Source organism: Dipodomys merriami, unplaced genomic scaffold, assembly GCF_024711535.1.
Source record: "Dipodomys merriami isolate MVZ:Mamm:240054 unplaced genomic scaffold, mDipMer1.0.p SCAF_29, whole genome shotgun sequence".
In the NCBI taxonomy this organism is placed as follows: Eukaryota; Metazoa; Chordata; class Mammalia; order Rodentia; family Heteromyidae; genus Dipodomys; species Dipodomys merriami.
Genome location: NW_027204381.1, coordinates 16810057 through 16823201, shown reverse-complemented (window position 1 = coordinate 16823201; position 13145 = coordinate 16810057). Strand labels below are relative to the sequence as shown.

Here is a 13145-nt window from a genome sequence, read left to right as displayed (position 1 = left end):
AGGTCCCCTGGAGATGGGAGATCCTGAATGAGGGAACCTAAGACACACATTGTATCTTGCTCTACCTTCAAGTGCTAGTTCCAAGTCCCTCTGGGTCTGTTTTCTCCATCAAATACAAGATAGAAAAAAATGTCTACCTGATAGGTTGTAACTCAGAAGGACCCAAGAGAGGCTAGCTGTTGAACTATCTAGACCTAATATAAAACCAAACTACTCACTCATTGCGACAAGTACTATAGGTTTCAGAAGGACCAAGTTTTGTAGCTCATTATATAGCCCATTATGATAGGTACTTTAAAATTCAGAGAATAAATGCATAAAGAAAAGACAGGGCTCAAGCTGGTTACACAGGCTACTTGGATCTTCAGAAAACAAAATCACTAACCTAGCAGATATGCTGGACAGGGCTCAAGGAAAGAGCGGAATTGCTCTGAGGTACAAACCTAAAGTCTAGTTCAACCTAGCACCCTGGGCCCATGGATGCTAGACCTAGGAATAACCTTAGTTGTATTTGTCTGCCTTTTTACCTCTAGGAAGAAACAGAAGGTCCTACAAGAATATCCAAAATACTCAGGCTCCCAGTGATGACAGATATGAGACTTCACTAAGAACTCAGAACTCCTGTTTCATGAGGACACCATGCAGCGCCCTTCCTTAAGTTATAGAAGGATACATGCATGGTGCTCCTGGAGGCTGGAATGCCAGCTTAATCTCAATTCCGGTTTGCTGCCTGCCCAGACTAGGTTTACACATCACTTATTTAGACATTGCATGGAGGTGGTTCTCGTGGCTGCTTTGGGCATTCCAGGTCCTGGGTTCTTAAGATCTACCAAATCTAACCGCCCCCCCCCACCCCGCCAAATGTGAAACCTCATTTTCCCTGACTTCTCTCTGCTGCACTGAAGGGGCCACATTGGACATACTGGAGATGTCCTCTTGACCCAAGGATGTAAGAAGGGGTCCTGGAAGAGCCCATCTCTGCCTTGGGAAAGCTGGATGCAGTTGCCGTGTCTACACCACCATCACCTAGACTCAGCCCTTCCTCTCTCACCCACCCAGTGAGGGGTAAAGACTCAAGGACAGTAATCACCACCACCTTCTCCTGAGGGTACACTCAAGGTCTATGCCAAGCATTTCACCTGGACTGTTAGGTTTCATCCTTATAATACTCCATATACAATGTCAAGGCACCATGACTGCCCTGATGTTAGAAGGAGGCCTGGAGAAGTTAAGCAATCTGCCCAAGGTCATCAAATTTGTAAGTGTCCGAGCTGGAATTTGTGATATCAGATCCCAAATTCTGGGATATCAGGCATTGATATCCTGAATTACATTCAGGGACTTCAAGCTCCATGGGGGTCTCTCTTTCCTATAGTCTTCGCTACATAAGCCTGAGCTACTCCATTAGAATTCATACTCTGCCTAGAAAGCAAAGCCTTCCAGGGATCATCCTGTATCTCCCTCTGCTTCCAGGCACATCCTTCTCCCTACCTCCCAAGCAGTCATTCCATGTCCACTCACATCCACCTGTCAGCCTGCTCTTGTCTCTGTTTGGCCTGGATGACACAGACCATCCCTGACTGATCTCAAACCTCCTTTGTGGCTGCTCGTCAGTTCTCTACATCTAGACTTAAAGGGGTGAAGTTCCTACAGGTCACCCTCATGGCTGACACCTCCTGTCTTCTCCCTCAAGACATGTTGAAGATGCTCCCAGCACTCTCCTACTGAGCCCAGCACCACTCTTCTGCCCTCTAATTAACACCATTTTCCTCTGTCTGTTGCCCCAGGCCTGTGTGAGTTTCAAATGGGAATGTACAGTGGCCTGAACAACATTATGATTTGTAAAACTCATTCCTAATTAGTTTGACTTTGAATAAAGACGGTAATTATTTTTAAATTTATTAACTGCTGCCTGGCCGGAGAAGTTTCCAGATCAAATGACATGGAGGAGCTATTTCTGTCCAGTGATGCAGCAATTTATATTACCGATCGGTCATTAAAACCTCTGGCACAAAACCACTGGTGTTTTCCTGAGCCAAGATAGTGTCTGTGTGTCAAATTTCAAACCCAGAGTATAAATTAAGCCATTAATGGTATTTATCAGTTTATCTGGACTTAAAAGAACTACTTATTAATGTAAGACTTTCCCTGCTATTCAAACTTAGGCAGCACCCTGGGTGTGCCTTGAATATGCACACGTGTGCATGTGTGTTTTCTCACTCTTACTTTACTCAACAGTGTAAAAAAAAAAGCCACAAAATTTCTGATGTGTAAATGAACCACAGTGTCTCGAGAGCTGCCTAGCTGTTAATTCCTCGCTGTTCTGTAGCCTAAACATTTTGGAAGCAGCAGTGTTTTGCAATATGTATTTGTCATAATATAAAAGGTGTAAAGTGATCTCTGTTTATCTCTTCAAAGTCTTTGCTGTACCAAAACAGAAAACTGAAATATGACAACATAGCCCAGGCTCAGCCCTGCCATAAGTGTGGCCTCCTTAAGCACCAGCTTGAGCTCATCAAGATCTTTGTAGAAAGGCAACAAGGGGTGGGGAGAGGGGACTGTCACACACACCAGGATTGAAACCTCTGCTCAGTGGGGTAAAAAAGGAGAGTGGTCAAGCCAGGAGGTAGTAATCCTAGCTCCTCAAGAGGGTGAGATCTGAGAATCATGGTTTCATGCCAGCCCAGACCAGGCAGGAAAGTCTATGACATTCTCAACTCCAAGTAAAAACCAAAAAGATGGAAGTGGAGTAGTGGCTCAAATGGTAGAGCATTATATTTGAGCACAAAAGCTAGGAAACAGTGTCTAGGTCCTGAGTTGAAGCTCCAATACCAGCACCAACAAACAAACAAACAAAAAAACAACATCCAAAAACCAAAACAAAACAAAACACTTTAAAAAAAAAAGGTGTGTGTGGGGTGTCTTATGATGTTGTTTGCTTGTCTAAACTGGAATTGGAATTACTTTCTAAGTTCATTTTTCAGTCTCTAGCATACCTGCAAGCCGGGGTTGTCACCCAACCTTATGCACTGTCACTTGTTTTATTACCCCCTCAGTTAGTGGCCTGGGGCATGGAGCTCTCAGATACAATCTGACTCAGGGAAATTGTGTCCTAGTCCAAGGGGGAAGATTTGGAATCAGAATATTGGGGAAATTCTTAGTTAAATGACCCTGGGAGTGCAAAAGAGTCCTACCTAGGACTGAGTGATGATCTCAATGACACTGAATGAGCTCTCCATCAACTGCCTGGTCCACAAACCCGCAGACAACGGCCAGTCAATGAATGTGCAGGTGGATGAGGAAGAGGAGGAAGAGGAATGAAGCTGATCAAGTTTCAGCTCTCCCCTTCCCAGAGGGCAGCTCCCAGATCTTTGTTATCTCATCTGAACAACTGGTATGGAACATGTCCTATAATCTAAAGTACCAAAAATGTCACATGGGATTAGCATTGTTCTACTCACCCCAGGGTCTCTACTTCTTCCCAGGGCATTCAGTTGCTCACTTGCCCTTGCTCCTTCTTCCCTCTCCTCCCTCCCTCTCTTTCCTTCTCCCTCTCCTTCTCCCCCCCCCACCTCTCTCTGCTCTCCTGTTGGCAATCCCATGACACCTGGCGCCTCACTGGGCTTGTCTCTCTCCAGTAACTTTAGCTTTGTTTTCAACATTCCCTACCATCAGTCCTCTCCTTTCTCCTGGGCGCCCCCCCTTCCTAAGGAGGGTGAGGCTGCCATGACGTCTCCCCTCAGCACAGAGCACAGTACTGGCCCACACCTGCTACTGCTGAGCCTTTCACCATCTCCAACCCACACCCAAGCAATGGGTGTTCCTTACGGCCCCCTGCCTTGGCCTCATGTCCCTAATGCAGATTCATCTTCTCCATCCCTTACCCCAAGAGCTCAGTTGACCCAATCTTTAATGGGCAAGTTACATGTGGCATACAGGGTACTGGAGCCTACACAGCTGACTTCTCTCTGGTGGAGGTTTTCTCCTGTGAGCCTTTTTCTTCCTCTTCCTCCTCCTCCTCCACCTCCTCCTCCTCCCCCACCCCCACGGGTGGAAGGCAAAGACTACCACCTTTGTTTCCTTCAGGAACAGGAACTCTGTGTGTGTGCATAGCTAGGACTGCAGGGATGAGCCACCATGCCTGGCTTGTGTTTTATTTTCAAGTTATAAGAGTTCTTTATATTTTCTACCTCTGTGTTCCTTACCGAATACATGATTTGCAAATATTTCTTTCCCCTCTCACAAAACTCAAATTCCTTACTAGGGTTGAGAGACCTGCTTGATTTCTGCACTCATCTGCCAACTCATGTCTTCATCTCTGCCAGACTACCCTGTTCATCCTTGGACTTATCAGGCCCAACGCAGTCTAAGAGCTTTGGCAGGTGCTGCACCTTCTTCCCAGAGATCTCGGAGTGACTTACTTCTTCCAAAATACTGTTTTCCTCCCTGTCACTTTCTATCTCTCCTCCTGCTTCATCCCCTCCACCCCCACCCCCGCTTAATACCATTTATTACAACTCAACATTTCATCATATACTAACTTGCTGATCCAGTCCCCCATTTAGAATCTCAGTTCCATAGGGGGCAGAAATGCTGTCTATCTTTTATGTGACTCTATCTCCGATGTCTAAACAGGCACACTGGAGAAACCCCAATACACATTTATCAAACTAAACTCATCTACTACTATTTGTTGAATGCTTCCTGTGACTCATACACCGAGAATCACTTCAAATAAAACATTACCTTTAATCCCCATAACAACCCTCTGCTATGTGATAGATACAAATGACTGTGCTTTTCTAACAGATGAGGGAACCCAAATGAAGACAGTTTGGGAAATTGACCTGTGGTTCTACGAACAGGAAGTGGCAGAGTCAGGATTAAATGCAGGCAGTAATCTCTGAACTGAGGGCTCTACAGCACCTGTTTGTCCCCCCAGTGGAAGTCAGCATATCCCTTTCCCTTCTTGGAGCCCCAGTTTCTCATCTGAGTCGTGGAAGTAGCCTTCACCTCACAGGGTTTCTGGAAGACTGGGCAAGTAAAAACAGTGCCTGGCACATGGTAAGCCTTCCATCAGGAGGCACCAGAGCAATGGTGGCAGGGTGATATCCATCACGATGAGGCTGCAAAATCAACGCCTTGAAATCAAGTCAAATGATATCTTAGTCATTATTTATTTGTTTGTGTGTTTATTCTGAGCCATACTGGGACTTGAACTCAGGGCCTGGGCACTGACCCTTAGCTTTTTGCTCAAGGCTGGCGCTCTACCACTTGAGCCACAGCTCCACTTACTGGTTAATCAGAGGTAAGAGTCTCCAAGACTTTCCTGCCCAGGTTAGCGTCCAACCTTGATCTTCAGAGCTCAGACTCCTAAGTAACTAGGATTAACAGATGTGAGTGATGGGCGCCATCTTTTAGATGATGGCTCTATCCTCACACCAGCCCACTGTGGCTCTATGAAGACTCAAGAGTTTCATCGGAAGGGTACAAAAGGCCTCATCATTTTCTTAAGGAAGGGGAATCTTAGCTAACACCACAGGCTTCTAAGGCCTCAGCAAGAGCATTGAAGACGGGGCTTCAGATAGAATCTTGGCCTCCTCCAGGACAGTTGCTCCCACCTATAAATTTCCATCAACACCTATAAATTCATGCCCTGCCCCACAGGCAAGAGTTACCATGGGCACCAAAAGCCCAGCCCCACTCACAATGACCCCTAAGAATAACTGGACCTTGTGTTGGTAAAGAAGATAATGCCACCAGCACACTTCAGACCCATGCACTAGGATGCTGGGAAACTTCGAGAATCCTAGAGGTTGGGAATCAAAGGCAACTTACCAGTGTGGGTCTGCCTGTGTGTCTCCAGGGCGTCCTCCTTGGAGAACTGTGCGCCGCATTGGTCACAGACAAAGGCTTTGGCACCCGCTGGAAGAAAGGAGAGGCAGTTGAGTGCTTCTGCATGTTGAATTATACATTAGCACCTTGTAGACTATTATAACACCTTGTGTTGTTTTCAAACCACCTCAGATTCCCAAGACCTTACCATATACCAGGCATGATGCTAAGCACTTAATATATATCATTTCCTTTAACTCCTCTAACAGCAACCTTTTGAAGTACATACTATTATACCCTATTTAGCACACGAGTAAAGGGAAACTTAAGACAAGTTAAGTAGTCTGTCTAATGTCACACTGTGGGTAACAGTAGAGGTGGATTTGAACCTTGGTAGCCTAACTTCACTCTTGAAAGCCTCCTCAGGGATCCTTCTCTAAAAATCCTTTCTGGATAAGAGGTGACCTCTGCTCAGAGACAAACAGTGCATGCTTTCTCCTATACATGGAAACGGATCTAAAATACAACTAGACAGCAACGATAACAGGACTCTAGGCATTCACCCACAGTCATACTTTAAAGGAGTATACTCTTCCGGGAAGAGCCCCAAAGTGTAATTTCTCTGAACATCTACAATACCATTTGTCAAAATGAACTCCAGGAAATGGGAAAATGACTTTTTGTTGTTGTTAGTGGTGGTGGTGTTTTTGTTTTATTTTTTTCTTTTTTTGGGGGGGACAGAACGGGACATAGAAGTGGAGGGAGGGAAGGGTGAACAAATTCAGTCATGGTATTCAATATATACTACGTAAAAATGAACTATACAACACGTAGGCAGGGACAAGAGGGGAAAACTGAGGGAAAGTGAAGGAAGGGGTGACACTGTTCAAAAAGAACTGTACTTATTACCTGATTATGGAATTGTAACTCCTCTGTACAATACCTTAATAATTAATAACAAGAAAATTATATATATTAAAAGGAGGTAAGTTTCTGAACTCAGAAACAAAAAAAAACTGCAAGCCTCATTGATTCATTTTATACATTAGGTCTTTTCAAAAGATTGCATTTGGAAAAAAATGGTTCTACTACCTTTTAAAAAGTGTAAGACCTGGTGTTGGAATGCATGCTTATAATACCAGTAGGGGAGACTGAGGCAGGAGGATCTCGAGTTCAAGACCAGATAAGGCTACATAGCAAGACCCCGCCTACCAACTCTGTTCCCTTCAAAAAAGAAGTTAAGCCACTGGCTCATGCCTGCCATACCAGCTACATGGAGAGGTATAAATAAGAAAACCATTATCCAGGAATAAAACATGAGATTGGGTTCATTTTCAACATAGCATCTTGTATATCTCATTGTTACAATGGGAGTAGGGAGTTGGGGAGGGAAGGGGTAGGAGGGTAAAAACAAAGGAGGAGGTAATAATGCTCCATAGGAAATGTACTCATTACCTTACTCACGTAACTCTAACACCGCTGTACACTATTTTTACAATAAAAAACATATAAAAACCATGACTGATACAAAAAAAAAAGCTAAAATAGAAAGGCTTGGGGAGATAGCTCAAGTGGTAGAGATCCTGCTTTCCTAGCAAGCATGAAGCCCTTAAGTCAAATCCCAGTAAAGCCTTGGAGGATTAGCTTATATTTAAGTACCTGGTGCTGGTGGCTCATACCTTTAATCTTAACTATTCAGGAGGCTGAGATCTGAAAAGTTCAAAGCCAGCTCTGATAGATAAATCTGAGAGACTTTTATCTCCAATTATCCATCAAAAAAATCTGTAAGGGGAGATGTTCAAGGGGGAGAGCACCAACCTTCAGCAAATAAAAGCCAAGCAAGAGAAACAAAGGAGGAGGCTACAATGCTTGATAAGAAATGTACTCATTATCTTGCCCATGTAATTGTAACTCCTCTGTACAGTATTTTCACAATAAAAAAAATTAAAATTAAAAAAAAGAATCCTGAAAAAAAAAAGAAGAAAAAAAAAGCCAAGCAAGAGTACAAAGCCCTGAGTTCAAGCCCCGGTACTAGCCCCAGACTTAAACACTAAGGAATAGTTGTTCCAGTGAAGACTATAGGACCTTATAGAGTATGATCCCTATATTCCAAATATTAAGGGTGCACTCTAGTAGGTGTTCAATACACAGGGATTGATTAAATAGAGCAGAGATTCAACACCCCAGGGCAACATGAATTTATAGGCTTATGCCTATAATCCTACTCAGAAGACTGAGATCTGAGAATTGCAGTTGGAGGCCAGCTTGGGCAAGAAAGTCTATGAGACACGTATCCCCAATTAAACACCTGGAAACTGGAAGTGAAGCTGTGGCTCAAAGTGGGAAAGCAAAAAAGCTCAGGGACAGCACCTAGGCTCTGAGTTCAAGCCTCTTGGCCCACAATAAATAAATAAATAATAAATAAATAAATAATAAATAAATAAAGTCAAGGGGATGGAGATAGACAAATGGAGAGAGGAAAGGTAGATAAATTCATTCATATTATCCAATGTACATATATGGAAATAGAAGAAGGTAACTGAGGGTATTGGTGGGATAGATCTGGGATAGAAGAGGATGAGGACAATGGAAAAGATGATGTTAATCAAGACACATTATACTTATAACCTGATGTGTTGAATTAAAATCTCTTTGCACAACTACTTAAGAAGGTTTTTTTTTTTATATCTGAAGTGCCAGTTTTACTGACCAAAGTAACCTCCAGCTCTTTAAGAAGTTTTTTAAAAAAAAAAAAAAAACAAGAATGGAGCTTTAAACACACACACACTCTCTCTCTCTCTCTCTCTCTCTCTCTCTCTCTCTCTCTCTCTCTCTCTCTCTCTCTCTCTCTCTCTCTCTCTCTCTTGTCATTTGCCTGAGATGGCTGGAGTTGGGTTTCTCTTGGAGGCAGGGAGAATCCTGTGCTGACCTCTAGATGTCCTTCAACCTGTAGAACATCCTCAGTCCAAACACCTGGTCTATGGCTTTGAACATTTCTATCAGGGAGGATAGCAAAGCTTCTCTGCGTGCTCACAGAAGCGACGGCTAGAAGCACTTTCATCCATTCACACGGGAAATGCAGAAAGTCTCTCAAAGAGCAGAGCAAGCCAGGGTGGGGACGTTGGGGCTAGATAACGCCAGGGCTCCCTGGCAATGAGCAACTCCCCCTAGTCCCAAATCATTAAGCCATCAATGATTTTCTGTGGATCTGTAAGGGATCCGATTCTAATTGCAATCCTGTTGCTTCTATCTGTTTCTCACGGCTCTCTCCAGAAGACTGAGGGTGGAGGGTAGGGGAAATGGATGCCTCGAGAGGTTGGCCATCTTGCTTGGAGCCCTACGCTTGAGTGAAGTGGTGTGTGGGGCTTCAAAGAGGTGTGGTGTGGATGGGTTCTCAGAAACAGCCATGGATGTGGGCTGTAGTAGCATCTCACTTTAACGACTGAGCAGCAGAGAGAAAGGAAGGAGGGAGGTTGGAAAGGAAGGAGGCCTATCTACCATCAGAGTTCAGAGGAAGATAAAAAACACATAAGCACACATGATCTCGTGAAGGCTGCTGGCTCGACCCAAGCCTGACCGCATCTGCTTGCTTTCAACGTCCTTCTTCACTCCACCCCACTGGCTGAAGTCACGAAACTGAGCTCAGTGTGTGAACGTCCCTGTCTTCAAGGACTTTGAGTCAGCTTCTTCACTGCACACAGATAACACAGATATAGGCTCCCGCTGCTGGCCTCGTCTCCTCCCATCCCTGCCAGGACAGACTTTGATTCTCCAAATTCTCCAGGGTGACCCCAAAAAGCAAAACCAGGCTTAAAAAAAATAAGAACCAAACCCAGTACACCAGACACCTGCTCTCCCTAGGAGCTGCACCTTTAAATCGTCTCTGCAATGGCTGGCTCAGAGGCAGAAATATTTGGCAGCCCTGAAATTAAAAGTGATAAATTTCCTCACCCAGCTTTGATCGATAATAAAGGCCTCATCTGTTAATCAATAAGACAGTCTCTGCCTGTTTACTGTGCGCGTGTTGTTCGCTGCTGCCTTCAGTATGAGGTCAGGCTTGCATTCAAAGCAACTCGAGTGTGTACGGACCACATGGCTATTCCCAAAATGCATTACGGTGACATCATTCAGCCCCGAATACATTCATAAAGCATCAATGGAGGAGGTGGGAAAAGCAGGCCTGGGTGTGTGAGGACCTAGTAGCAGAATTTCCACCCATAATCCCCGCCCCATCCCAAAGCAGGGGGAACCTCAAGGACACAGAGGTGGTCATGGTCACCTCATCCTACATATGGGGGCTGGGTTGTGGATGCCCTGAGAAGTATATTTTATGAATCACAGTAAGTAAGCAAAAAGGATCAAATCTCTGCCCTCATGGAGTTTAGATTCAAAAGAGGGAGGCACCTCTGGGAGTGGTAGCTTATGCCTATAATCCCGGCTACTTGGGAGAATGGTGGAAATAGAGGATTGAAGTTCACAGCCAGCCTGGGATTACCAGTTCTTGAGACTTCATCTCAATCAATGGCTGGGTGTTATGCTGCCTGCCTGTCATCTTATGTACAGGGGGAACACAAGGGCCAGACACAGGGGTGGAAGTGTACCCATCTTCCCCAGCAACATGGAAGCACAAATAGGAGGAGCACAGCCCAAGCTGACCAGGGCACAAAGCCAAGACCCTACCTTAAAAATAACCAACTGAAGGGGCTAGAGGTGTGGCTCAAGTGGTAGAAAACCTTCCTTGCAAATGTGAGGTCCTGAGTTCAATCCCCAGTACTGCCAAATAAAATGAGAGGAAAGCAGATTTCTTTTTTTTTAAAGTAGGCCAATATAAAACATGCAATGGTATAAAGGAATAAGAGAGTACCAGAAGCTGTTATTTTGGATGTGGCAGTCTAGGACGTGGGCTGGAATGAGCTGGTAATTGTGAGAAGAACTGGAAGAGAGGAGGCAGTAAAGAAGCAACACTGCTATCTGGAAACATCCACAGTAGGCAAAGAAAGAACCCGAGGCCAGCTGGATGGGCTAGGCTTGGTGAGGGAAGATGGGGGTGAGAGAAAGATGGCAAAGAGAGAGAAGAGCAGGAGGGTAACAAGAGAGCAATCTCTATACCACTCTTCAGGTCAATCAGACATCAAGTGCATCAAAGAAGAGAAACTCAGGATCTGGAGTTGGGAGTGCTGGTTCCCAGCTTGCCTTGAGCCACTCACCAAAGTCATCTCCTGTCTGTGAAGGAATCTTTACAATAGACGAGCATGTCTGCCTACTTCACTGACACTATGGGAAAGCTGGGGGAGATGGTGAATAGTTAGGATCACTAAAGTGCCTGTCATTCATAGAGGCGCTCTGCTGCAGTTATAAGAAACCGTGGAAGCTATTTCTACCCCAGGAGGCGATGGGGTATGGTTAAGGGCTCAGGATTTGGGGTCAGACAGAGCAGAGTTCAAATCCCAGCAGAGCTCAGTCACTGGCTGTGACCTCCAGCATGTCCTAACTTTAGTGAGCCCATGGCCTCATCTGTAGAAGGGGAACAGTAGGAGTAGTCGGCTCCCCAGAGAGCTGGGAAGAGGTAAGTAAAGGGCTGGGCTCCGTGTCTGTGGGTAGAGACACAGAAGCAGTAAATAGCAGTCACCATCATCACCACTCATTACCGCTTTAAAGAAGAACTCCCTCCGTGCAATTAAAGTATGATTGATTTTACTGAAATTCAATGCACAGTTATGTAGGGGCCATCTATCTTATACAAAGTAAGTCTCAAGTCTCCACCACACACTCGCACAGCTCCCAAGTCCCTCTGATTTAGAGGTGAGAGATGGTTTTGTTGAAAGAACCACAAAACTCTTGTCATAGGGCCAGTATGTCAGTTCCAGTAGCTATTCACTGACTCAGCTCATCAATCTACCCGGACAAGCCCCAGGAGCCCCATTCAGTGTGGCTATGTTTCCAGACTCTGCTGCCTTCCCCAGTGGACAGACTGGATGCTCTGTGAGAGCAGGCTGGTATCTGTTGTGGGATCTGCTGAATCCCCATGGCTCTGCGCCGCACCTGGCACACAGCTTGTACGTACCTGATGCTTGGGTCAAGAACCTCTCATGCAGGTTCCTGCTTCCAAAACTAGCCTGGAAAAGGGGCCATGACCAGGTAGGGCACTGCCAGGCTGTCCCCTAGGGGGTGGCAGAGTCCTTATTCCACATACTCTGGGTTCTTTAAGGTGCCTTTTTTTTTTTTTTTTTTTTTTTTTTTTTTTTTTTTTTAAACTCAAGGGCATGGTCTCTGACCAGAACTCAGGAAGTTGAAGGGAGAAAAATGGGAAGGCTGCAAAGTGAAGCTGACTAGTACTTGCCCCCATCAGTGAGCCTCTGCTCCCAGGCAGACCGCCAGAAGACTAAAATGGGCCCTTGACAGACGCCAGTGAACTTCTGTGAGACATCTCCTCCCTCAATCCAGCTTATTCACCTGGGAGTCACAAAACACAGACAGCCAGACAGACAAACATCCTTGCCCCTGCCAGACTTCCAGGGACCCTGCATATCACAGCTCAAAGATGCTTTCAATACTACATTTTTTTTTGGTCAGTCGTGGGGCTTGAACTCTGCGCCTAGGCACTGTCCCTCAGCTCTTCAGCTCAAGGCAAGTGCTCTACCACTTGAGCCATATCACCACTTCTGGTTTTCTGGTGGTTTATTGGAGATAAGAGTCTCACGACTTCCCTGCTCAGGCTGGCTTTGAACCGTGATCCTCAGATCTCTGCCTCCTGAGTAGCTAGAATTACAGGCGTGAGCCACCAGCACCTGGCTCCAGATTCACTCTTATCTCACTAAGGGAGTGGGGAGGGGTGGCCACCTCCTTAGAGGGTTAGACAGAGTTTAAGGGGCAGAGGCATCCACAGAGCAGGTCCAGGTTTGGTGAGGAGAGAAGGATTCAAGACATTACAGCCTGACTGAGGCCTGGGCTGGTTGGAAGCCTCCAGATGTGGGAGTAAAGATCACCCCAACTCTCAGGAATCAACTGAGGGGACTAGCCAAGAATGCACTTACAAAAACATAAGGCATTATCTGAGTGCCAGGAGTCCAATGAAAACAAGAGCTGGAATCGAGTAGAAGCCAGGACAAGCTTCCTACCAGCTGGCCCCCTCCTCTAGCTTTTCCCCCTTGGCCAAGTACTGAGAGCCCCCTCCCACTTGTCTTCCTAATCAGAATCGGGGCTGGAAATCCAGAGCATCAAGAAAGAAATAAAAGAAGCCGAAGGCCATCAGATGCAAAGTGGCGTCTCTCTGAAGGATAGAAAGCAGAGCCAATGAGAAAAGAAAACAA

At 45.5% G+C, this 13145-nt stretch overlaps 1 protein-coding gene across 4 annotated transcripts in view; it reads right to left on the bottom strand.

Moving 5' to 3' along the window:
* Zbtb16 (zinc finger and BTB domain containing 16) overlaps positions 1–13145 on the bottom strand; it is a 176324-nt gene that overhangs the window by 52752 nt on the left and 110427 nt on the right. For all 4 annotated transcript variants that reach the window (XM_070038502.1, XM_070038501.1, XM_070038503.1 and 1 more), the window contains exon 4: positions 5839–5925. In XM_070038502.1, coding sequence (XP_069894603.1) covers positions 5839–5925 — 87 coding nt within the window. The remainder of the gene's footprint in view (positions 1–5838; positions 5926–13145) is intronic.